We start from the raw sequence: 27,152 nt of genomic DNA, 5'->3' as shown, positions 1-27,152 counted from the left end.
GATTATCTATCAAATATAAAACTCTCTTGTAAATTAACAAAAAGTTAAAAAATAAAATAAAAAATAGGGAAAACAGTAAGACTGAACAATGATCAGAAAAGCAAATCCAAATGGACAAGAAACAGGTGAAAAGATTATTTAATTCACCAGTAGTCACATAAACATGAAGTAACAATGAGATATTAGTTCATGTTCCTTGAGCTGGCAAGAGTCTAACAGATGTGGAACATGTGGCTGCCTGAGATGTAATGGAAGGGCTCTATCATACTTTGCTGGTGGGAAGTGTCATGTTATAGCTTTTTGAAAGACAATCCAACAACATTTATTAAAATTTAAAACTGTTTCAAACTTTCAACCAAAAAATGCTACTTTTGGAACTTTGTCCCATCAAAATGAAAGCCCCCAGTATCTGAAAACACATGTGTAATAGTGAGCTTATAGTTGTAAAAAAGTAGAGATAAAGCAGATGCCTTGGGTAGGAAATGACTAAATAAATAATGGTACACTTTCATAATGGAAAGTGACGTAGAAATTCTAACGTGGAACTATTCCTGATAATTGAAAAGAATTCTTACAAGGTATAGTTGAATTAGAAAATCAAGATGGAGAAAAGCTTATATAAAATGATTTTCTTTAAACAATGCCAAATGTGGAGGCATATAAATTCATAAATACATGTGTGAGTATGAGTGTACTTATCTATACAGGATTCCTTTATAGATCAGTATAATATTATGGACCAAAGAAGGAAGGACAAATGCTAGCTTAGTAACATCTCAGCTTGATGGAGGGACTAGCCATGTGGAAAGAAGGGAGAAAGAAGGGAGAGGAAACCAATCAAAGAGAAAGACATGGACTTCCCTGGTGGTGCAGTGGTTAAGAATCCGCTTGCCAATGCAGGGGACATGGGTTTGATCCCTGGTCCGGTAAGATCCCACATGCTGTGGAGCAACTAAGCTCGTGTGCCACAACTACTAAGCCTGCACTCTAGAGCCCGAAAGCCATGACTGCTGAGCTCACGTGCCACAACTACTGAAGCCCACATGCTCCACAACAAGAGAAGCCACTGCAATGAGAAGCCCCTGCACCGCAACGAAGAGTAGCCCCCACTCTCGGCAACTAGAGAAAGTCTGCATGTCAGGAAGAAAGACCCAATGCAGCCAAAAGTAAATGCATAAATTAATTAACTAAAAAAAAAAAAGACTCTGCATTAAAAAGCTTTATATGATTGTACTTTAACATCTTTGTGAAAGTATTCATCTGTTTCCATACCTATATAAAAATTAAACCAAACATGAACGAAAAAGTACAGTAGGCTCTCTTTATGCCAGGAGCTGCATCCTCGTATTCAACCAACCAGGAAAATATTTAGAAAAAATATTCCAGAAAGGTCCAAAAGGCAAAACTTGAGTTTGCCCTGCACCAGCAACTATTCACATATCATTTGCATTGTATTTACAACTATTTATATGCCATTTACATTGTATTAGGTACTATAAGTAATCCAGAGTCAATTTAAAGTATATGGGAGGATGTGCCTAGGTTATATGCAAATGCTGTGCTATTTTATACAAGGGACTTGAGCATTCTTGGATTACTCCAATCGGGGGGTCCTGGAACCAATCCCCCAAGGATACCTGTACATATGATTTGTACCTTCCCTGCCTGCAGAAGAGGTATATTTTAAAGCTGAATCAATCCAAAAAAATTACAGCTCCCTTTTCTCTTGAACTTGCATATAGACTTTCTTACCATGATGAGGACCTGTGGTTTGTGTTTCTTGGACAAATCAATGATATCCACCCCATTATAACAGAGATTTTCAAAGCAGCCATGAAAGTTTTTATGTGGGAAAGCCACTGATTTTCTATGTCGAGGAATCCCTCCGAAGCTGATCTTAGAAAGAAAAAAATGACATAAATAATATTGTTTAATGATTTTCTGAGTATCTGCCTAAACATGTATGATTAGCAGGTACAGTGACAATTGTCTCAAATCTATTTGGCATTATTTTACCTTATCATGTTAATTTCAAATGAAGCTTCATATGCAGATATACCAATGTTTTATTTATTACATTTAGATAAATAAGTAAAATATCCTTCTTACAATTTGCTGCTCATATGGCTCTGTGTCATTTTTGTTGATGAAGAATGCTGCATCTTTATGTCCATGGTAAATCTTGATTTGTGTGACAATGCAGCCTACTGTGATGATATTCTACTTTATAAACCAGCCTGTAGGATCCTGGTCTTTGCCATGACTCTGATAGGTTAGAATAATAAAGCCATTGATAACATCTTTCAAATCCAGAATCTCCAGCTGGTCTTTGCTGCTGAGGACACTCATACCAAATGAATGATGAAATCTGGCTTGCTGAGAGATGCACTGAGCAGAACTGGCAGAACAAATGCTGCATTTCAGTGTAGGTTAGACACACATAGGCAACACGCTGCAAATATTGTTAGGCCTTTAAAAATCCCAAGAAACAGTATTCTGAGTTGTGTGCATTTGGCTTTCTGGTCACTTAAAAAATCAGGTTGGAATATACGGTGATTACTTCTCCAAGTTATCCTAGGTAGCTATTCCTGTTTAGGATTGCCCTAAAACACAGAAATCTCCAAGGTAATATTCCCAGCCAAACACCAGATGGAATACAGAAGAACAGTGCAAACAATTGCATTTAAAAATGTTCCTTGTTTTATTGGTAGCTCTTCAGGTATAGATTTCCTAAACTTAATGACTATTTACTCTCATGTGAAGACTAACATCTGTAAGGGATAAAATGTCTCAATAGCTCAAGCATGCGTCTCCCACTGTGCAATTATCACCCATAGGGAATATTTTACCAGAATTCTGAATTACTAGGAAAGGGAATTTCTCTATGTAGTAGTATTTTCTCTAGAAGTTTACTTTGCATTTAAGTGATAAAATCTGTAATACTTAAAAAGTCATTTTCACACCTTATAATCAAGATCCACATAGCTGGACTCTCCCTTTGCCCGAAAATGATGAGTGTGCGTGTCCACGGTGAAGTTGACATCTGTATCGAGGAGCTCAATGAGGACAGAATGCCAGTGCTGGTCGTCCAGCAGGCTGCCCAGCATGAGGGCATCAGGGGAGGGCAGGTTAGCATCTCCTGAAAAGAGAGGAAGGGTAAAGGCACTGTTCCATCCAGTTCAATACCAAGATTTCTACAATATTTTGAAGTTCAGCACTTCTCACAACAGTTACACTTTCCTGACATCATTTTATCCCATGAACTGGTCAGCTGCTTTTATCTTAGTCCTAAATACAATCTTCTTTTGATCTTGAGTAACATATTCTATCTTACTTGTTTTATTATCATTATGCACTGAATTTTCATTTTTCTTGAAAATATTTTCTTCCTAGGACCTCATTCATAAGACTACTTCAAAAATTTATGATAAGCCACTCTTGTCTTTATCATATTATCAGGTTATTTATTGAGCATCTGCCACTGATCTTATACAATTATCAAGCTATAAAACTTTTTACATAAAGGCGTACTCAAGATACACACATGTTGTTCTTAGTATAGCTCAGTTGTAGGTGACCGTGTTTCCATTTGCCTGGACAGTTCTGGTCTTCAGAGTAATTATTTATAGGGTCTGCTTTCTTTCTTAAAAGATTTTTTTTTTTTAATCTAAAGAAAAGCAGACTGCCACATGCAGTGCCTCATTTGGATGTGTCTGGAGTCTTGGAAGCTTGACTACCCTATGTTCTCTTACAAATGGATCTTGAGAGCTTGTTTGGAGGTTCTAGCAGGGGAGCACAGCTACTCGTATAGCCTTGACTGAAGAACGGTCCTTCTCTATTGGGGAAGGTCGTCCTCTTCGACCGAGCCCACAGCTTTGGGAGGGATGCACATGGAGCAGTGAGGGTGGAAGGGGACACCTGCCTAGACAGCCAGATCAGCCGAATCAACCCTGGCCATCAATGGGGTGACAGGTGTCACAGCCAGATCGCCCTCACATCCAAAAGGATTCTGGTTTTAAATTAACTACTTAACTGTGAAAAAATTCATTATAAAAAGATACTTTTGTCTAAATAGTATTTCCAAAAACACCACCTTGTAGTTTTTTACCTGAATTAAGGAATAAGATGAGTTTTCCTTTAACTAACTCCAGGGTGATATGTTTACCATTTGGTCCTTCTCTGTGGAGTAGAATCCCATTGTTCTCTCTGGTTTTAAATTTCAAAGAAATAACTTCTTTTGTTGGATTCATGGATTTCTGATTAAATGTGTACAGCAAGGAACTTTTCCCATCAAAATGAACCATCTCAGATCCTACAGTGGAAGACATTAAAAACCGGTCTAAGTATAATGTGGTCTTATTAGTGCATTGAAATGTGTAAGTCAACATACACATACACATACATAGCATATCTCTGGTTTGTTTAATGCAGGGGGAAAATCTCTACTGCTAATTTTCTCTTGATACTGGTAGTTGATATATCTAAACTCCACTCTTAACCTTTTCTGACATTGTCCCCAAAATGTATCATCTAGAAATACTCTCATTGAATAATTCTAATTGCTCCTGTCTTTTATTGGCCTATTTTCATCCTGTAAATAATAAAGATCAGGAAAAAAGCTGAAGTCCATCTCCCTTGAATAAAGTCTCCTTGCATGTTTAACAATCATTCAACATTTCTGTTTTTCTGAAAAGTTATAATAGTTCTCACACACTGGTAAGAGGTAAAATACCAGTGTCACTCAATGTAAATGGCTTAATTGTTTCTGAACAAGCAGCATTGACTTTTAACAATTTCCACATAAGCAGTCACTTTGATATACTTTTGTCTGTCCATAAAAGACACACATAAAGACACCAGACATACTAAATACTACCCTAAACTCATATTAAAATGTCTTCAGTTAACAGGATGTATTTTTCTCCCAACATTTCGGCCCAGTGACAGCACAAAAGGGCACACCTATTTTGTGTTGTACGCTAAGCATACTATGAAAATTGTTCTGCTGCAGCAGGCCATTGCTACACTGCTGCCATGTTCTCTCGACTTTGACAGTGTCCTATCTTTCCAACTATCAAGGTCACTTGCACTCAGTTTATATTAAGTAGTTATATTTTATCATTAGTATAAAAAAGACAGTGAAACCAACTGAAGACAGAACAAGATACACACAAAGTCATTTCTATTACCCAGAAAAATGTCATATTTTTCCTATTTCACAAGTAAAAAGAAAAGACATAATTGTTCTTTAATTAATAATACATTTGTGTCATAAACAAAGGTCTAAGAGAAAGCCAATAAAATATGAAGCTGACGTCTTTCAAGCCAATGATAGGATGTTGTTTATTTAATTTCACAAAAAGTTGTGACTAATGTATACTTGGACCTGCATTTTATTGAGATTAACTAAAATATTTCCAGAAAACCCTTTATGTTCACAACTTAGAAGAATCATCCATTTTATGCAGCTACCTTTTGAAAATTCAGAAGTTTGATTCACATACATAGTGTAAAATATATAAACACTGCACTCTGTCTATAAGTTGTGTAAGCAAATAATTATTCTTCATTGCATAATTAAATAAACATGCCTGATAAAAACATAACTCTGTCAAATTCAAATGATGTCCCTTAGAGTATTAGATGACAAACTAATGAAAACTTGATAATAAAGAATTTAAATGCTTTCACATTTTTGCAGTACAGTTTATGTGCCACTGAAAGGCAATGATAATAATTAAGGCTTATTATTGCAGCTAACTAATAAATTTTTTTCCGTAAATGATTTTGCCAGGGTTATTTTGATTGAATAATTTTTGTCCTCATCTTCCCTGTTGCTGTTTTGCTTTGTAATAGTAATATTGATCTTCTTGGGATCAGAATCTCCTGGAGTGTTTGTTAAACACAGATTGCTGGGCACCATCTCAGAGTCTCTGTCTCACCAGGATTGGGGTGGGACCTGAGAATTTGCATTTCTAACAAGTCCCCTAGTGATGTTGATACTGCCTGTCTGTGACTATATTTTGAGAACCACTGCTCTAAGACACCTAAATTATATTTCCTGGAATATTCCCCTCAAGCAAAATGTAGTGAAAAATTTATTAGGTGATAGAAACGCAAAAGAATGGCCTTAAAAAAACTCTTTTGTCCTAATGTTTTGACTTTCCTTCTAATGTGATCACTAACACTTGTACCTAGAACAATTAACCACATGTGAGTCATCCAATTATATCTTATGAGGCAGATTCAACATGTATTTTGACAGATTTTTTATACGCCTCAAGTGACTAAATTATAATATAGATAGGTAGCCAACTGAGTAAAGCAAAACCACTTAAAAATAATGTACTTTGTAACAGTTCTGAGATTTTAACTAAAATCTTAAATGATAATAAACTTAAGCTCAATTCAAGAGGTTTAATAGAGATAGATAAAATTCATGAATTGCTTTTGGAAGTCCGGAATGTTAAGCTTCCCATATCCCTCTGCAGCCTGTTATTGTACAGTCCCAGGAGCTAATTTTTAAAGATTTGTTGAAAAACGAGCTTAAAAACCAAGAGTAGGTGGCAGAGAGCACATGTGCCTTCAAAGCCTAAAGTATTTGCTGGCCAGTCCTTTACAGAAGAAGTTTGCCATCCCCCAATCTGCAGAACCATCCGGTGATGGTTGCTGTGCTTGGTTTCTGATTGTTAAGCAGTAAGAATGAGCTCACAACCAGACATTTTGCAATCTTTCTATGATTGAAAAATCGAAAACCCTATTTTATATAGGAAATCACAAATTTCATTTTTTTTTTGACTTTTGTGTTGTATAATTCAATACACTTTGTGGCTATTCTGGAATATATATTTTATAAGGTAAAGAATAGGTCAATACTTCAGATCCTGGTTATATATTTTTTGTATAATATTAAAGATTGGTTTCTATATAGACAGTCTTCCATAGCTTCAAATTCTACTTTGGCAAGCATTTTGCTTTGGCGTAATATAGTTTTGTTATTAAAAGACCATTTTCTTTCCATCTTCCCTCTCCCCCAACCCCAACCCAATTTGCATCCATTCCACAAGTACAGTTTTATTTTCAGTTGATATTGATGTAGCACCTTCTAAGTATCACAAACTCTGCTGGATGCTGGGATAAAACATGGCCAGACATGGCCCAGCCTTCCTGGAGCTGATGGTTCTTCCCTCACTTTCTCACTTCTACTGTCGTGAAAAAACATATTGCACCTGTGATATCCTAGTGTCTTATTGTGGGTTGCTAGGAAACTACAGTGACAAGGAAATAGCTTACAGCCTAGGATGGAAGTAGGAGAAAGAAAGGCTCTTCTCTAGTGAAAATGTTTGAAAAGAATGCAAAATATCAAGGTAATCTAGGTATCGTATCATCATACAATACCCTTCACGTAAAATTTACACAGAGTCATCGGAAAGTAGCCAACAATGCTTCAAAAAATGGGCTACACTGTTAATCAAGAAGCCCTCCAGTTAAGCCCACACAATAAATAAGAATATGCATTATCACAAGATGATTTCTAACAGGAATGTTTAGATTGGAAAGTCAATTTTAGGCCTCATCATAGAGAATCCATTTTATAAAATGTCATTTACTAACAAATGTTCATAAAGTAACCCGAATATCTGAAAACAAATTGGCAAGTCAGTAAATACAATTTTAAAAAATTAGCACTATTTTACTCAAACATGATTTGTAAAAGCAATAGATTAAAAAGTGTAAATTAAAAAAATATACTCATATTTTGGGATAGAGAGTATTTTGCTCAGTAGGTCATCAGCAGTGAGCTCTCCAAGTGTGGATGATGGAGAGCCCCAGGTGGCCCCCCTTGAGTTTTTAATCTCCACTGAGTAGAGGCTTCCTTGACCCTCATATCATTGACCACGGAGTGACCTAGAGAAGCCAACTTTCAAATCTCAGAGGTCACTGGTAATGAATGCTAAGGTGACCTTGTTTCTATCGGTCCACTAGCATGAGATTTTTGCTACTGGACTGTTGTAAGAACAAATAAAATTGTATATGTCCATAAATAATATAAATAATCCACCATACTTATTTGAATGAAACCACCAAAATAATGCATTAAACTACCACTTAGCATCATACTTAACTTTTATAAGAAACCCTCATGAAAAATGTTCTTGTATGTAATTCAACTATTTAAATAATTGGGGTACTTGACACAGAAGCCACTTATTATGCACTGAAATAGGAAGTGATAGTTTCCCCTATTGTAAGAGTACAGAACCTACATTCTAAAAAAGAGTAGGAGGAAATGTGATACTTAGTTGAAAGTAGAAAGTGTTTTTCCAATTTTACATGATTTTAATTTATAATCATTAGTTTTATTAACTGAGGCTATATTTTGATAACCACATCACTAACAATATTATTAAAGTAAACCCCACATATACTTGCCAGTTAGGGAAGGAAATCTATTTTACCAGTAGTGAGACTAAATTTGTGCTGATATATTTACAGCCTCTGGATCTGTTCCCACAAAGAGCCCTTCATAACACAGAGTAGTAGCTCAGAGAAAGGACTGTGGAATTGTCCTATAAGGTTTTGAATACTGGTTCTATAGTGGAAAACTTACTTAACCTCTCTGTGCCTCAGTTTCCTCAACTGTAAAAGGATAAAGAAGTCTCTCCCACACAGCACTAATATGATTACTAAACAACTTAATATCTATACAGTGTGTAGAGCAGTGCCTGAAACATGGCAAGTCCACAATGGGCATTAGCTACATGATTATTGTTAGAGCAGTGGGCAAAGAAAAGGAGGTATAACAACAGTTAAAACTGCATTGATGACTTCTGCTTCTGACCAAGATGGAATAACAGGGGCCAGATTTACTCTCTCACTTGAAGCAACCCCCCCACAAAAAAAAAAAAGAAAAAAGAAGGAAATAACATAAACAATAGTTTTCAAGATATTTGACTTCAAGCAATAAAGGAGAGTGATGTTGCAGAGAAGAGAGACAGATAAGATAAGCCCTACAACTCCTTGGGGCACTGCATTAGAGAGTTTCCATCTCACAGAGCAGGAAGGAGAAACTGGGGCAAAGCCCAGCAGATTCCCTGAGTAGAGGAGACAGAGTCAAGAGCCTGGTAAGAACAAAGCACCTGAAGTCCATAGGCAGAGATTGGAGAGGAAAGAGATGAACAGAGAGAACACTGGTGATCTGCAACACACCCCTCTGGAGTTTTCAGCAAAGCACTGATCAGTGCATGCAAGTAAGGAAACTCATCAATGCTGGGAAAAGAACCATCTGAAAGGATTAATTGGGAAATAGTGCTAACATGCACATGGGGTTGGGAATAGTGCCCATTCATATCATCCAGACTGGAAACCTCATAGTTCACTGTCCTTGGTTAGAGTACTCAGAAGGTTCTTACCTCAGTAGTGAGCCCTAGACTAAACACTGCTCTGGTGTGAGCGAACGAATTTTAAAAGCAAGAACTAAAAGGATCAAATCCCCTTCAATTCAATGTTTCCTGAACAAAGTTCAAGCATATAAGAATACAAAAATATCCCATAAACTAAAAATCAAAATGTCTGGCATTTAATTGAAAATTTCCAGGCATACAAAAAAGTTGGAAAGTATGACTCATATTGAGGAAAAAAAATCAATTGAAACTTATATAGAATTGACACAGATTATTATTAGCAAAGAAAGACAATAAGGTAGTTATTATAACAGCCATCCATATGTTCAAAAAGTCAAATAGGTACACAAAAGATACTAAAATTTGAAAAATTTCAATGGCTGAGATAAAAAAATACACTGTATGGGATTACTGGCAGGTTAAACACTGCAGAAGAAATCAGTGAACTTGAAGACAGCAATAGAAATATTCTAAGGAATTAAAAGGGAAAAATAATAATTTAAGAAAATAAATAAAACATCAGTGAGGTGTGTGACAAAACAAAATCAAGCAACCTAATATGTGCTTTAACTCATATATGTGGTAATTGAGTCCTTTAAGAAGAAGAGACGGGGGAGGTTAGAGAAAATATTTCAAGAAACAATGACTGAAACTTTCCAAATCTGATGAAAACTATACAACCACCGATCCAAATAGCCTAATGAACTCCAAACACAAGAAACAGAATAAAACAAAACCAAAGAACACCAGAAACAAATTGCTCAAAACCTTAAAAGCAGCTAGAGAAAAACAGATATGTCACACTCATAGAAACATAGACACAGATGGCTGTAAATTTCTCACCAGAAGAAAAGCAAGCGAAAAAACAGCAGAGCAGTATTTTGAAACTACTAAATGGAAAAATGTCACCCTAGAATTCTATATTGAGTGAAAATAATTTACAAAAATGAAGGTGAAATAACAACTTTTTTCAGACATAAAAAATTTGAATGAATTTCTCACCAGCAGATCCACACTACAAGCAATATTAAAGGAAGTCTTTGAGGCAGAAGGAAAAGGATACTGGAAATATGGATTAATACAAAGGAATGAAGAATACCAGATTTACAAGGAAATTATCATGTAGATTTTAAATGTCTTTTAAAAATAATTGAAAGGGTGAGACTTCTAAATGGCTGAGTGAGAAGCCTGGCAAATCCTACCTCTCAAAAGCAATGATAAAACTTGAAAAAAAATGTTAAGGATAACAACTGAAGGACACTGGAAACTGACCACAGACATATAACAGATCTAGAAGCATATATTCAAGAAAATCTACTGAACCTCAATAAGGACAGTGGGAATCTGTGTTCTTTCAGCTAGAGGCTGCTCCACCTCCAGCCCCTCGGCACTGAACGTCTACTGTGCTTCTAGGGCTGCGGAGCCAAGCACATGGAAAATTCCTTCACAAGGGACACTGTCAACAACAGCTATCTCCGTGACAAGTAATAAGGGAAGGCCAACATTGCAGCCAGCCTGAGAGTTCAATGCTGTTGGGGGTAAAGCACTGATAGGCTGACCAGTCAGACACTTAACAAATTTAGAGGAATTTGGAGGAATCAAATTTGTACCAGCGGTCAGGGAATACATCCCTGAGGAAGAGGTATTTAAGTGGAGACCTGAATGATGGGATGTGGACAGACAGGTGAAAAACTTGGGAAGAAGTATTTCAAGCCAAGTAAACCACTTACGCAAAGAAAAGAGTTTGTTGGGGAGTGTTGAGTTGCATTATGTGGGTGAGTTGAGTTGGAGAGATTTGAAACGACTTAGGGTATAATTTGGAGATAGCATATTCATAATTTGATATTCTTTAGATGTGTAGGGACACATGTGTCAAAGGTGACTCCCATGTGTCTAGTGTAAGTTCCTGTGAATGATGGAATCATTAGCCAAGACAAGGAAAACTAGAAGAAGAATAGGTTAAGGGGTGGGGTGAATCAGGTCAAGAAAGCAATTTGAAACTCATTAAGTTTTATGTACTTGTGAAAGAACAATGTTCCTGATAAGAGATTGATTCCGTTTTCTTAATAATTGGTCCTATTGTCCAACTCTGAGGTTTTTCAAACATCACAGGTCATTTCAGGATTAAAATTCTGGTAGCAAATTATAACATTTTAAGTGCCTAGAAGTTATTCCTTTAGACTAATTTAGTTACTATAACCCACTTTGTTAGATGTGTATTGGTATGTCTTTCAATATTTACTTTCAGCAAAAGCCTTAGATGTATTCCTTTAGATGCAATAATTTGGGAGGTGATTAAAAACAAATCAGTGAGTAATTGTGTAATAACTTTATTGAAATTAAATAAATTAACATAGCACTAAATAAATGTCTATTACATACAAAAATATGAGAGGCTGTTCTGTTTCATATGATTTTAGGGTTAATATTATTTTAACTTTAATATTTTTCTACTTAATATCAGATAAAACCATAAGGCTATATTATCAAAGTTTAGCAAAATTTATCGTTTTTACCCTTAGATAAAAATCTATCTTCTATTTATACTTGAACATAAATTGAGAATGAGAAACCTATGCCCAAGTTTAGCTGGTCTACAAAACATAGACATTTCCCCTCACCTGCACTGGCTTCCTAGCACCTGGAGGACAGAAATTGTGCCTTACTCATTTTATTCAGCTGGGGGCCTTGAATGGGGTAAAAGTTCTGTAAACATGTATTGAATTGAACTGACACTTTTTCTAATTGAGTTTGAGTATTTTCTACTGTTGCCATAATTGGAATGGATGATACAGATCAGCGTTCTCTCATATGACTAAAGACCATTATTAACTTCCAGAGTTTTTCTTTGTCATGGTGACTATTTCTCCTTTCATCCTATGTTCTTCTGTTCCTATTAATGCATTTTCTAAACTGAAATCTACTTAGAGCAGAAACAGTACTGAACAGAAGGAAGTTCCATATGCAGACTTTTCTCTTGATATTCTCCCTAAATATTTCAAAATACACATTATTTTTATAGAATGTTAACAACAGATTTATAAATATTGACACATGTTGATGTTGTTATATAAAACCTACATGTTTTTCACTGCAACATTCTATGTATTCTTTTTTTTTATTGGAGTATAATTGCTTTACAAAGTTGTGTTAGTTTCTGCTGTACAATGAAGGGAATCAGCTATATGTATACATATATCCCCTCCCTCTTGGACCTCCCTCCCCACCCCCATCCCATCCATCTAGGTCATCACAGAGCACCGAGCTGAGCTCCCTGTGCTATACAGCAGGTTTCCACTATCTATCTATTTTACACATGGTAGTGTATTTATGTCAGACCTAATCTCCCAGTTCATCCCACCCTCACTTTCCCTCCCTGTGTCCACACATCTGTTCTCTACGTCTGTGTGTCTATTCTTGCTCTGCAAAGAGGTTCATCTGTATCACTTTTCTAGATTCCACATATATGCGTTAATATGCGATATTTGTTTTACTCTTTCTTACTTACTTCGCTCTGTATGACAGACTCTAGGTCCATCCACATCTCTACAAATGACCCAATTCCATTCCTTTTTATGACTGAGTAATATTCCATTGTATATGTACCACATCTTCTTTATCCATTCATCTGTCAGTGGACACTTAGGTTGTTTCCATGTCCTGGCTATTGTAAATAGTGCTGCAATGAACACTGGGGTACATGACTCTTTTTGAATTATGGTTTTCTCAGGGTATATGCCCAGTAGTGGGATTGCTGGATCATATGGCAGTTCTATTTTTAGTTTTTTAAGGAACCTCCATACTGTTCTCGACAGTGGCTGTATCAATTTACATTCCCACCAACAGTACAAGAGGGTTCCCTTCTCTCCACACTGTCTCCAGCATTTATTGTTTGTAGATTTTTTGATGATGGCCATTCTGACCAGTGTGAAGTGATACCTTATTGTAGTTTTGATTTGCATTTCTCTAATTATTAGTGATGTTGAACATCTTTTCATGTGCCTCTTGGCCATCTGTAAGACTTCCTTGGAGAAATGTTGAGTTCTTCCGCCCATTTTTGGATTAGGTTGTTTGTTTTTTTGATATTGAGCTGCCTGGTCTGTTTGTATATTTTGGAGATTAATCCTTTGTCTGTTACTTAGTTTGCAAATATTTTCTCCCATTCTGAGGGTTGTCTCTTCATCTTGTTTATGGTTTCATTTGCTGTGCAAAAGCTTTTAAGTTTAATTAGGCCCCATTTGCTCATTTTTGTTTTTATTTTCATTACTGTAGGATGTGGGTCAAAAAAGATCTTGCTGTGATTTACGTATTCTTTTAAATAAACACAAGATTTTAAAACAGGCAATTATATGTTCTATTCCCTTCTTCTATTCCCTCTTAACCAATTTGATTTTCAATGCCTGATTTGACACAGGACTACAGTGCCACATGGATGACTTGTAGATCCCCATGGAGCTTACCATTCTGTGCCTATCTAGTCCAGGTTTCTAATAATTTATGCACTCTTTCTCTCCTTTCTTCCCTATTCCTTTCCTGTCTTCCTTCCTTCCCTCTCTTATTCAAACAATAAACACAATGATAAACATAAAATTACATTACAGTAGTGGGGCTAATACAACACAATATGACAAGGAACACTTGAGAATGACACAGAGCATGAACACGGGGAGACAAAGTAGATGGCAGAAAAGAAGGGACAGAAGAGACCCAAAAGATGACTAACAACCTCGTTAAAGAAATGAGGGTAGAACTGGGGATGATTATCCAGATGTGTGGGGCTTCAGATACCTGTGTCAAGGATGTCAACTTGGAATTGGTCAGACAGTATGTAAGTGTTGTTGAAAACTTAAGAAAGTGGATGAGAACTCAAAAAGAAACCCTTTTAGAGTGGAATACGAAGCCTAGAATAAGTACGTAGGGAATGCTGACATTGGATGGAGGGCACTGCTAGAGAGGGGCAGGGCAAGGGAAAGGGAGGAACCCCATGCCAGACACTAGCCTTGGTATGCAGGTCAGCAGGGACTCTAAGAAGACCCCATGCACTCCATTTCTACTCTAGAAATGGGGAAAGGGCTTTTCAGTTAGTGAAAATATATATGCCAAGCCAAGAAGCCATGAAAATCTGCAATTTTTACAGGAATAGTAAATATCATTGTAAATGGAATGTAAAAAGATGAAACTGAAAAGAGAAGTTGCATATAAGAGACATTAAATGCCAAGGTAAGCAATTTGGACATTCTCTCACTATCAACAGAGCAGTGGAAATACACATCAAAAAAGATAATAATTATCACTTCGAGCTGTAAACCATGTCACACTAAATTACTGCCAAAAATAAAAATGCAAAGTGCTACACTTGAGTAATTATTAATAAGAAGAATGAAGACAAAATAGAGTCACTACTATTGAGGAATGTATTTTGTGTTGTTTTACAAATAGTGGTGATTATTTTCTGTTTGCATTTTTATGCGAGGAGCCCCTTATGCCCAACAGCTCGTGTTTGCTGAATTTAGGATGCACGCAGGTTCCATGACAGCTGCACAGCCAACTGGCCCTTCAGGGGACCAGACACGTAGTTTTGATCTTCCTGGTACCGACCTCTAACCCAAGAAAGTAAAGTAATATCTCCTCACGAAGAACGTCAAGTTAACGGCAAATCCCCATCAAAAAGCATGTTCTGCTTTGAAGTCAGTAAACCTCAAGTTGTTTCCAGAGTAATGGGAGAAGGAGATGTTAATTTCATGGGATCAAAGAGAAACTCTAAATATCAGGTGTCCTAGCCATTGCAGCAGTGAGCACACCAACAGATCCCAGAAACAAAAGGATGAAGGTTAATGATCAATGGAAAGAGGGAAAATAGATTCACAGCGATGCAACACCATCTATGCTAAATGTTCCATGGACTCATAAATACTAGAGAGCAGAGGTGGGGTTAGGAAGCAGAGCCAAAGTGGAACAGGTCATTAGGAAGGGGTATGAAACAGAGGCTGAAGGTGACCATTGAGTATGGGATGGGTGGCTTGGTGAAACTCACCTCCAGAACCACCCATTGTCTGTTGGGTTACCAAAGTGGAAATGATATCACTGCTATTCAACAACTCATGTCCACCCCCATCTCTGTACCATGAGAACACTAAATTCCTGCTCCCACAATTTATATATGCTGTTTCTTCCTACAAGCACCATCTCTGCCTCCTGTCTCACTGCCCATGCCCTCTACTTTGAAAACCGACTGCTGGAAATGTTCCTTTTCCCACCCAACTGACTGAATACTCTATTCCCCATGCCCCATGTTCATGTTACAATATTTTATATTTGTTTTGTACAATTTTATGACTTCTCATAAAATCCTGACAAAGAAATAAATAATTTTAGAAGCGTCCCCCACATCCAATACAGTTCTCTGCAAATAAATAAATTCATATATGACAAGTGAGGGAATAAAGAAATCAATGTCTGAATAGTATGGTAGTTATGAAAACAAAATTAGGAAAAAAGACAGTTTTAAATCTTAGATTCAATACGTAATAGCTCCAGCAAACTTCTTAATTTCTTCAAGGTTCAGTTTCTTCTTTTTCTGAAGCAGTGAGATTACTACTATACTGAATTCATTTGGTTGGTGTGGGAGATGAATGAGAAAATGTCTGTAGGAGGTAGGATCTGACACATTAAATATCCTGTATACGGTAGATCTTATGGTTACACTTTTCTGCAAAGTTAATGCTCTGATCAGGTACAGAATGAGGTGTGACCAAAACCCCAAGATGTTCCCATCCAATGTATTCTTTGGGTTATTCTCCAGTTTTCTAGAATATTGTTTTTTAAATTAATTTTTTCATTTTGTGTTAATTTAAGAAATACCAATATATTCTGGACCTTCAAAATGGCAGCTGTAGAGTTGATCCCCTATATATTTCACTGAATGCTTTTATGCCCATGTTTATGCTCACATTGGCTGCCAGTTCTTTTATTTTTATCATCAGTGGGGAAGAGGGAAGACATAATACATAAATGATGTTCAAAAGAAGGTTCCACAGTGATGCAAGTAGAGGGAAAAGTGAGTCATCATGGGGAACAAGGAACACGAGGACACCTGCGCTCACCTGAATTCCCACAGGAGGATCATCCCAGTGTCAGAAGACAGCACCATCAATCACAATAAGTAACTGTTCTTGATTTGAACTTTGTTCATTTTATGAACTGCCTGCTATGAAACAGATATTCTGCTAAGCTCTGCGAAGCTAAGATTCTAAGGCTCATTTCAGGTCCTCCTCTGAATTCAACCTTAAAATAACTATAATATTATCAAGACTTTCCATAAACCCAGTTCTACACGCACAGGTATTTAAAAGGTTGAAGAAGTCAAGTTCAGTTTTCAATTTGGCGCTTAGAACACATCACTCTGTCATCGATTTCCATCAGGGAATAAACACCACTTACTGTATGCACATCCGTACACTTCAATCCTCATCCCAATCCTGCCCTTGGGATTCCAGGTTAAGGGGAGGAAGCGCAGGAATCTGGCTTCGAAGGGAGGCTGGAGTCTGTAGTGCACCACGCTGTCTGCATTTGTGTTTCCTGGAAAACCCTGGGACAAAATGGAGAAAGGCGTCAATGTGTCTGCAGAATATCGTCTTCCTGTTGTCACCGCACATGCTAATGAGCAATCAATGGTTCATTTTGTTAATATGCAAATGGATGCTTGCTTTTGAGAAACTCTGCTAACATTTAAGAGGGATGTGACAACCTCTCTTCAATGCCTGGATTAGTGACCATCATCTAAATTTTCCTTATTTGCAGGGTAGTTTAAGTTTCAATGGCAAAATTAAAGCAGCTGTAAACCTGCTACTTTTGAAGGCTTGCTTTTAGAAAGTTACTCATCCCCTAAATCATTTCCTAGCCTCCAAGCAGTCAAGACACTCACAAGCAACCTCACATCCAGGACAATCAAGCACAATGGGAACCTGCAGGTTTTGCGATAAGAATCCTAGATCCAAAAATTTGAGTGCTGGGGGGAACCTGATCAGTGTTCTAGTTCAAAACCCGTAACTTATAAATGCAAAACTCAAGCCTGAGAAAATGAAAAGATTCTGTGGAGGCAGAACAGCTGTTATCCAGCATGGCCAGGACAAGATCCTGGGGCTTCGGATTTCAATCCCTGTGTTCATTGTGTGTTGTCAGGCTGCCCCAAGTCATCAGCATTTAGGGGGTGCTTGGGAGAAACACATCAATGCCACCTGCTACAAGACAGAGGTGTGCTTTCTTAGCCACAGTCATCTGGCTTCATGCTAGAAGGGGTCAGCATGAGAGCAAAGGAACTTGTTATAAGGAGTGTGACTTCTTTTTCATGGTGTTCTTTTTAATGTAAGTATCAGCAAGAAGGGAAAACAAAGAATGCATGATGTTGTTGTACATATAGCATCTTAACAGAAAACGTTGCCCCATCTAAGACCTGACCAGTTTAAGCTCTGAAAACAGAGTAAGGGCTCTCAGGTATGGGTCTCTTCTGAATCTACTGTCAAATGTAAAAACTATCTAAATTTCACCAATTTTTTGGAACCCACAGTGAAAACATAAAATGTATATTTTGGGATGGGTCACCTTCAAGTTCTGCACTCTTTGATTTCACAAATTTTTATTATCCAGAAGTCAAAGGTGTTCACATAATAGTTCTCCATTTAATAGTAATAAAATGAGGGAACAAAAGGGGTCGATGCTTTCTCATGCTCACTTGCACTAGAGGGACAAACCCACCTACCTGCCATGCAGTTAATACAAACAGCCAGATATAATTACGCAGCCCAGGAGCAAAACTCTTTAGTTCTACCAAAAATGATGCTTGCCTAGTTATTTAGCTTTGTGAAATGCTGAGCCAGGTTTAACAACCAGACCAAACAAAGCCAGTAATCAAGTTTGTGAATCATGACCACCCGGGAGATTTCCTTGGTATAAATAGATGGAACTAAAAAAACCCAGAAAACTCAAATGTAATGAGAGTGCATGTCCCAGACATTATAAAGAAACTGGTTAGATTATAAGCCTATAAAATTCCTTACACTAACTCATCAAAATTCCAGGATAGAGAGTCTTGTTCCTACTTTACACATGAAAATGCTGACTTCTCCAAGGTCACAGAGGTAACAAGATGGAGAAGGATTTTGTGGAAGCTGGTTGCCACAGGTTAACTCTGCATAGGACTGCCTAGGCCACTGTTGAAACTCAGAACCTAGAGTAGGGCTGCTGAGGAAGCACTGGTGGCTCTTCGCTTCCATGGAGGACTTTTCTTCCTGTTCCTATGAGCTTCATTTTTTCACTTGTTAGAACAAAGCAAGAGTGGGCCTTTGTTCCCAACATTCTATGCTCAGCCTGCACATTTATGTCTGTTCTAGAAACACCAAAGCAAAATTATATAATCCAAATAATAGATTATGCCACATTTTTAAAAGATAAACATTAGCTTAGTAAAAATTATGAGATTATTTCCGTAATAAGCCCCAAATGTCTGAATGGCATGCTAGTAGAGATCCCTTCTACTCCAAACTCATTTCATTTAAATTTCTGTATCTTTAAAGAAATGTATCATTTATTTATATTCAAAGGAACTATTGATGGTTCTATATAGGACAAAAATAATGTAATTTCTTGAAATTAAAATTAATTAAGATAATCACATAGGTATACATGTATGTATACATAGGTACATACATTTCAAATATTTGATTGTGATTAAAATCACGTATAATGAATGTTTTGTGTGCAGATCTCAGAAGTTGTAAAGAGTGTGTTCTTAATTGTCTCTATTCGTATACTATTAACATCGATTATTCTCACCTGAAATATTTCTTGAAGCATACTCTGTCTCAGAAAACAAAGAGTATTCTGTATTAAATTTCATTAAAACAAAAAGAGAAATTCCTTTTGCTGTAGGGCATTGTCATCACACCAAGCTGAAGTACAGTTTTCAGAGTTTGTATTCAATAAACAAAATACTTCAGAAAGAAGTAATAATATACAAGGAAAATAAAACAATTTAAGTAGCATTCCTAGGAAATAATTTCATTATGTAGTTTATGCTGAGGTTTACAAGTTTTGTCAGCTACTAAAATAAATATCAATTTTACTTCTTACCTTGAATTACAACCTTAGAATTGCAGCAAATGTAGGAGGCAATGTTCCTCTCCTGACTGTTTATCTGGATGTCTTGGACATTGAACCTGAGATTAAATGTAAAGACGGGATGCAGAGTCTGACAGATGAGCTCTCTCTACCAAATGCACCAGTAATAACCAAAACACCAGCCACAGCCACAATCACAGCATCCACCACTCCTGGAGCATTTACCTCCAGGTGGGCAGTGGGTGGGTTACATTTCAGACATTATCTCACTTAATTAGTACTCAAATCTTTAAAGTAGGTTTTACCAAACTGGTTTTGTACACAAGGGAACTGTGACTTGCAGCAGATATTACCAGCTTAAGGTCACGCCCTAGGCAGTGGTGGAGATGGGAAAATGCTGCTTATACCCACATCAGCCTGGGGTCCAGTGTAAAGACAGGGAGTGGACATTCTTGAGTTCTTCTTTGGAGCACAGAGGCAGTGAAAAGAGCTTACCTGATATTGGCACAATGATTGTGAACACTTGAAAGAAAAGATGATGTAGGTCAAAGATTTCACTTTCATTGAACAAGAGAAATGATTGAGTGCCTCCATGGTGGTGTTTCATTCATTAACCAAGAAGTTTGTTTTAACACGTGAAAAAATGAAGCTCGTAGGAACAGGAAGAAAAGTCCTCCATGGAAGCGAAGAGCCACCAGTGCTTCCTCAGCAGCCCTACTCTAGGTTCAGAGTTTCAACAGTGGCCTAGGCAGTCCTATGCAGAGTTAACCTGTGGCAACCAGCTTCCACAAAATCCTCCGTCTTGTTACCTCTGTGACCTTGGGGAAGTCAGCATTTTCATGTGTAAAGTAGGAACAAGACTCTCTATCCTGGAATTTTGATGAGTTAGTGTAAGGAATTTTATAGGTTTATAATCTAACCATTTCCTTTATAGCATTCCTCTGTTAGCTATTACAGAATTAAAAAAACAAACCAACAAAACTCTTCCCACTATTGATCACCAGAACCACTTTAGCTTGATGTAGACTCAATAGTCAATAGCTTAAGGACATCCCAACTGAACGTTTTATCCACTATTAAGAACAAACATTGTTTGATAAAGTTTTCAGTTTCTACAAGCATGTTTTTTTTTTTTTGCGGTACACGGGCCTCTCACTGCTGTGGCCGCTCCCATTGTGGAGCACAGGCTTCGGACACGCAGGCTCAGCGGCCATGGCTCACGGGCCCAGCCGCTCCACGGCATGTGGGATCCTTCCGGACCGGGGCACGAACCCATGTCCCCCACATCGGCAGGTGGACTCCCAACCACTGCGCCACCAGGGAAGCCCTACAAGCATGTTTTTTAGCTACGTGCGAAAGTGACTAGAGTCTGTGGCTTGTGGTCCACTCACATGCTATAAACGTATTTCCAAAATAATTTATTTAGAAATTGATGATGCTGGGCTTCCCTGGTGGCGCAGTGGTTGAGAATCTGCCTGTCAATGCAGGAGACACGGGTTCGAGCCCTGGTCTGGGGAGATCCCACACGCCGCGGAGCAACTAAGTCCTTGAGCCACAACTACTGAGCCTGCGCGTCTGGAGCCTGTGCTCCACAACAAGAGAGGCCGCGATAGTCAGAGGCCCGCGCACCGCGATGAAGAGTGGCCCCCACCTGCCGCAACTAGAGAAAGCCCTCGCACAGAAACGAAGACCCAACACAGCCACAAATAAATAAATAAATAGCAAATTAGCATCATACTTAATTCTGAATATTAAAAAAAAAAAAGACATTGAGGATGCTTCTGAAAAGCTGCCAAGTCCTCATTTAGCTTGTTTAGCCATCACATCAGTGGCATCTAAACAATCATGAGAAAGGATCGATATGAGGCTCGTGTAGGGCCATGGTTTCTGGTGTAATGTTGAGTCATCACAATGCTGTAGTGAACGACCTTCAGGATGCCTATAATGCATTTATCAGTTTAAGTTTGAAGTATCTGTGACTTAAGAAAGACTTACATCAATTCTTCACTTCAAAATGTGAGAGGCAGTGCTTATAGCAATAAGTCTCAATGCATTAAAAATAAATGAGGATTGTCTCTACTCTCTGTCACCAGGAAATCAGGGATTCATAATTCAAGCACACTGTTAAGAGTATTTTACCACCTCTGAGGTAAGGGGTAGGATGTTGCTGGGATTCAAAAGGCACACAGAAATCCCCAAGTTCTAATTCTGGCCTTTTTAATTGCTGGACCGTGAAGATCTTAGACAAAACATTTTCTCTTCCTAACTCTCAGCTTCTTCATGAGTCATGTGGGAACAGTAATAAGTATTATTGTTAAAAATAATAATACTCTGTTCCTGTTATTTCCAGAGGTTCACAGACCATGAAAAAGTATACTAAAATTACTTCCTATAATCAGACAATGAAAAAGTTGTACTAAATTGCTTTAAAGCAAATGGTCTTGTTAATTATTTTTAATATTTTCTTGAACTGCAAAATACTACAACATTTATACATGAATAAAATTGAGGAAAGTATCCTTTCACTTTAGTTTTATCGAGTGAACTAAAAATTCAGTAACACGGTTTGTGATGCCAAATATGTGACCTGGAGTGAGTCACTCTTTGAGACCTTGTTACAAGGAAGAATCAAATCTGACTACATGTTGAATCTGCTTCTTTTACTTTAACCTTTGCTTCCTGTTGCTTCTGTTCACTAAAAGGATATTGTCTATACATAATGGCCTGCCTCGGGGAACCCTGCCCCTCTGCCTGAATGTTAAACCAAAGTGCCTTTGTTCAGGGAAACATCTGGACTCTGTCCACCTGTGGATGGCTGCAAGAAAGAAGAAATTAACACATCCCCTCCCCGAGGCCGGCCATTCCAGTGGATATTTGCAAAACTTATGGCCTTTTTACTTTACTTCCTCATCTCCTCCCCCTCTCTGTGCTATAAAAGAAACTGGCATCCAAACTCCGGTAAGATGGTTATTTTGAGACCTTAGTCTGCCATCTTTCTCTGTCTGCTGGCTTTCCGAATAAAGTCGTATTCTTTCCCTCAATACGTCATCTCTGATTTATTGGCCAGGTGTGCAGTGAGCAGAACGAACTTGGACTCGGTAACAACCTCAGTTTATCCAGATGCGGGTGCTTTGTACCAGGTGAACTCTAAAGTTTTCCCTTGTGTAGATAAGTTTACCTCAACACGTTCCAGAAGGTAAAAGAATAATCTCTCCTTCGGCTTGATTAAAGTAAGCAAACATCTACCTAAAGTGCACTTAAAATATGTGCTTTCCAGACATTTATGTAATATATTCTGCCATGAAAATCTCAAGTTGTGGTCAATGTGTTGGAAAAAGTATGCACTTAATCAGTATTTCCAGTTTTGGTTTATGGCCTCTTGGTGGAAGCAAGTCACGAGAGTCAAAAGCAGAGACAACCATCTCTGTGTGTCCCACCACCTTCTCCTACAGCAAGAGGGAACCCACCTGCCCCATGGCTGAGCACAACTACACCACACAGGAACTCATAGCGCCTGGCCCTGAAATAATCCAAAACCCAGGGCCAATGCAGATATGTGAAACTGGGTCCTAAATGCTGCTTTTAATTGACATGCTTTTGTTATCTGTATTGTTTAGACAGCTGCAACGTAAGCATTAGAGAAATATTATTAAAATCAAGTATTTTTCAAACACGTTGCTTAAGTTATAGGCTTTTACTTTTTTTTTTTTCCCTCCTACTTAAATATTATTAATCTAGGATGGAAGACAGCTCACCCTTCCTATGCAGCAAAAGTACAGCTCAAGTTTCTCAATACTCTTTCCTTCCCAATCTTTCTAAATGATCAGGAAGAAAACATTTTAGAAGACATATGGGAACATATCTTTTGCTGGCAAAGATGTTGAAAACAGAGAAAAAGTCAGAAAAAAGTTACGTCCGATGACATCAAGACCATATTTTGAACTTGTTACCGACCAGCGTTTTTGGCGTCCTTAAACTATAAAAATTGATCAAAGGCCAGACAAGAAATTCAGGCAAGGCTTTATTGGGGCCCCTGCTGCAGCAGGGCAGAGCGCGAACAAATAACAGGTTCCTTTGTTTGCTTGCTCCCTAAGGGGGGGCGAGTTTGTTCCTTATATGGCAGTGGTCCCCAAACCTTTTCGGCACCAGGGACCAGTTTCATGGAAGACCATTTTACCATGGGCTGGCAGGGGGTGGGGTGGGGGGATGTTTCAGGCGGTAATGTGAGTGATGGGGGGCAGCAGATGAAGCTTTACTTGCTCCTCTGCCACTCACCTCCTGCTGTGCAGCCTGATTCCTAACAGGCTGAGGCCTGGGGGGTGGGGACCCCTCTTATATGGCATGAGGGTAGGGGTGTGTCCAGGGGTCGGGCCAGAAGGGTGGCTTAGGTGGTCTGCCCACCCCTTAGGTGGTGTTGTGTGCAGGGGGCACATGCAGTACCCTGCTTTTGCTCTGGGCTCTTCAAAAGTGGCAGTTGGGTTTTTTGGTCTCTTTGTATCTTTTGTCCAGAATTTGCCCCCAATGAGATGCACATAGTTACTTTTAGTCCCATACAGTTTCTTTGTATTTTGTTGCTCGAGGAGAGGTGTGTCGAGGTGCAAGCACTGCAGCACTGCAGCAAAGGGCTCCAGGTCCCAGCAAAGGGTCCCAGGTCCCAGCCTGTCTCAAAATCAATATATGGCTGTTGAAAACAATACTAGAACACTGCAAATAAAAGTATGTTATTTGATACATGGCACAAATTGAGTTCTGACAAATGAATTGGCTTCTAAACTTCAAGCGTAACACAAAAGAAGAAAATGAAGTATGGTTAGTGTTATAAGGAGTGCCTCAAATGAGTGTTGGGTAGTGGGCATATTCTTAGCAGCTTCAAGGAATTAAATAAGTTAATGAAATTAAAGGAATTAAAGTATTTAACTGTGAGTCTAGACTGTTTTAGGAATACTGGGAGAATAGCACTAACCCAGTGGCCTCCTGTATATGTTGAAAATAGTAGTATGCAAATTGGGTGATTTGTACAAAATTTAGGAAGATTTCTCATTAAGAAGTTCCATTGACTTAAGGTGATACCAATATGTGTTTAGTTCAACATTAAACTACTTCAAATGGTAGGGAATTCCTTTAACCTACAGTTATGTTGAAGCCCTAACCCCAATTACCTCAGAATGTGACTGTATTTGAAGAAAGGTCTTTAAAGAGGTGATTAAGGTAAAAGGAGGCCATTAGGGTGGGTCCTAATCCAATCTGACTGGTGTCCTTATTAGAAGAGGAAATCTGGACACAGAGAGGCACCAGGGAAGTGTGCACACAGAGGAAAGACCATGTGAGGACACAGCAAGAAGACAGTCATTTGTCAGCCAGGGAGAGAGGCCTCAGAAGAATCTAACCCTGCCAACACCTCGATCTGGGACTTCTAGCCACCAGAACTGTGAGAAAATACATTTCTGTTGTTTAACCATCTGAATGTGGCATTTTGTTACTGCAGCTCGAGGAAAATAATACTCTTAGCTTCTGGATTGGCCTGTGGTGGCCTTGCTGAGTGACTTGGATCAGTGAGTCCTTTATGGCTCTAAAGAGCCACAATCCATTATACTCATGACCCTCAGGGTCTCACAAGGTTTGTATGCTAGGTGGGTGCCACGTTTGCTACTGCTCTCTAAGTCTGCCTTATTTCCAAAGTAGTTTAAATTTCTCCTCAGACCATCACTGACCAGTCTAGTTCTGGCAAGCAGAAGGCACTCTCGGTGGCATTGTTGAAATTCAGGAGTTTTTCAAGTTTAATTGTGTCTGCCAGTTGAATTCCCGGAAGAGTATTTGGCTGAGAAGGACAATGATGGTGCCTCCTAGCTAACTCAGACCATCCTTAACCACATTCCACACTGTCCATGCCTAAAAGACACTTGTTAATTGACTCAATTTTCAGGGCCAGTTGGTCATATCTAGGCCTTTCCATTCTTTCTAGTGCTGGCTCCTTGTTTTTTCCTATAGAGAGGCCCAGTTCAGAGGTGTCCTCTATGAGTCATCACTCTTAAGGACTCAGGGAAATTACACTGAGTTCTTATTTTTGAAATGTGGCATCACTTATTTCTGAAATATGACAGGTTAAGCGCTTTACAAGGGAATGACCATTTCTTAGTTAATGAACGAAGGGCCTTGGTCATGCCCTCCTCAGGAGCAGAGCGTCCAGAGCTTCAGAAGGACTTGGTGTGTTCTGTCCACCTTAGCACAGGACCATGCTGGTATTTTCATGTAAGAAACTAAGGGTGTTAAACCAGATCATCTTATTAAAATAACAGAATATAAGATTGAAAGAAAGCTCCGAGGTAAGAAAGACTGAAGGAAAGGAAGAAAAGAAATCAGAACCAAAAGAGATAACAGTGATAACATCGCAGGCCTGAGTCACCATCCTGAGAAAGTCTAGGAACCTGGATTTGGGGAGGGCTTTCACCACTCCCAGAATTGATAAGAGTGGCTCACTGCTGCCTAAGATGTTTATGCAAACAATGTGGTTGATGCTGAACACTTGCATTCCTTCTGGAATCTGGGATTTTGATATGTGCCAGGGAGAGGGTGCCTCCATGATCATCCCCCATAAAAGCCTGGATTCCTAGGCTGAGGCTAAGCTTCCCTGGTTGGCAACATTCCAAACATGTTGTCCTCATGGCTGGAGGACTTAAGTGTGTCCTGTGTGGTTCCATTGGCAGAGGACTCGAGGGAGCTTGCCTCTGGTTTCCTCCAGACTTTGGCCCACTTGCCTTTTCCTTTGTTGACTGTACTTTGTGTCCTTCTGCTGTAATAAATCACAGCTGTGAATATAACCCTATGCTGATCCCTATGAGTCCTTCCAGTGAATCATGGAGCCTGGGAGTGGCGTGGGGGACCCCAATACAGGAGTGATCACGGAGAACTGCCAGAGGCAAAGAACTCAGAGCGGAATGCAGCCTGGGGACATTCCCTATAGGACACAAGTCACCTCCATGAGAACTGCACAGAACAAGCTCTTAACATAGCATCCTCCTTTCCACCTGTCACAGATGGGCCTTTCATACTAACAGGAGATCTGTTCTGCATTTCCACACTTTCAAGTAACAATCACAGGTCACAGGAAGACGCATGACACAACATACTTATATATTCCAAGCACTTTATCTAGTAACAGGGCAACTCTATGAGGCTTTCTCAAGACTTGGCTTTTTTGGTGATTTCACTGCTTCTGAGAATGAGATTATTATCTTGCGCTCAATAAAACATACAAATAAATAAATGTGTTAATGTCTTTACTAACCGTTAGATTTTGGTAGACTAGTATAGGCTATGTGTGGTAGGATTAATTCTTAGATTTGCCAAAGTCCAAAAGAAGAGAACCAGGGAAGCATCAAACTTCACACTTCTCATCACAAGAAAAAGAATGTGTAATAATGTGAAGTGATGCTTGTTAACTTAACTTATTGTGGTAATCATTTCACAATATATACATATATCAGATCATTATGTTGTACACTTTAAACTTACACAATATCATGTGTCAATTACATCTCAATAAAACTGGAAAATAAATTTCACGCTAATGGTAGACATCTTGAACAAAAATTCCATTTTTAAATCATTTGTGAGGGAGAGTGAAAGCCACTG

The 27,152-nt window shown here is 38.5% G+C and overlaps 1 protein-coding gene across 2 annotated transcripts in view; it reads right to left on the bottom strand.

Moving 5' to 3' along the window:
* The window catches only part of LOC132523003 (contactin-associated protein-like 3), a 187,138-nt gene that overhangs the window by 82,483 nt on the left and 77,503 nt on the right, over nt 1–27,152 (bottom strand). For both annotated transcript variants that reach the window (XM_060153572.1, XM_060153573.1), the window contains exons 4-7: nt 16,845–16,992; nt 4,109–4,312; nt 2,964–3,139; nt 1,753–1,896 (exon numbers count right to left, since the gene is read on the bottom strand). In XM_060153572.1, coding sequence (XP_060009555.1) covers nt 1,753–1,896; nt 2,964–3,139; nt 4,109–4,312; nt 16,845–16,992 — 672 coding nt within the window. The remainder of the gene's footprint in view (nt 1–1,752; nt 1,897–2,963; nt 3,140–4,108; nt 4,313–16,844; nt 16,993–27,152) is intronic.

This window comes from Lagenorhynchus albirostris, chromosome 7 (assembly GCF_949774975.1).
Source record: "Lagenorhynchus albirostris chromosome 7, mLagAlb1.1, whole genome shotgun sequence".
Taxonomy (NCBI): domain Eukaryota; kingdom Metazoa; phylum Chordata; class Mammalia; order Artiodactyla; family Delphinidae; genus Lagenorhynchus; species Lagenorhynchus albirostris.
Note: the sequence above shows the minus strand (reverse complement) of the source record. Positions and strands in the feature narration are given on the sequence as shown.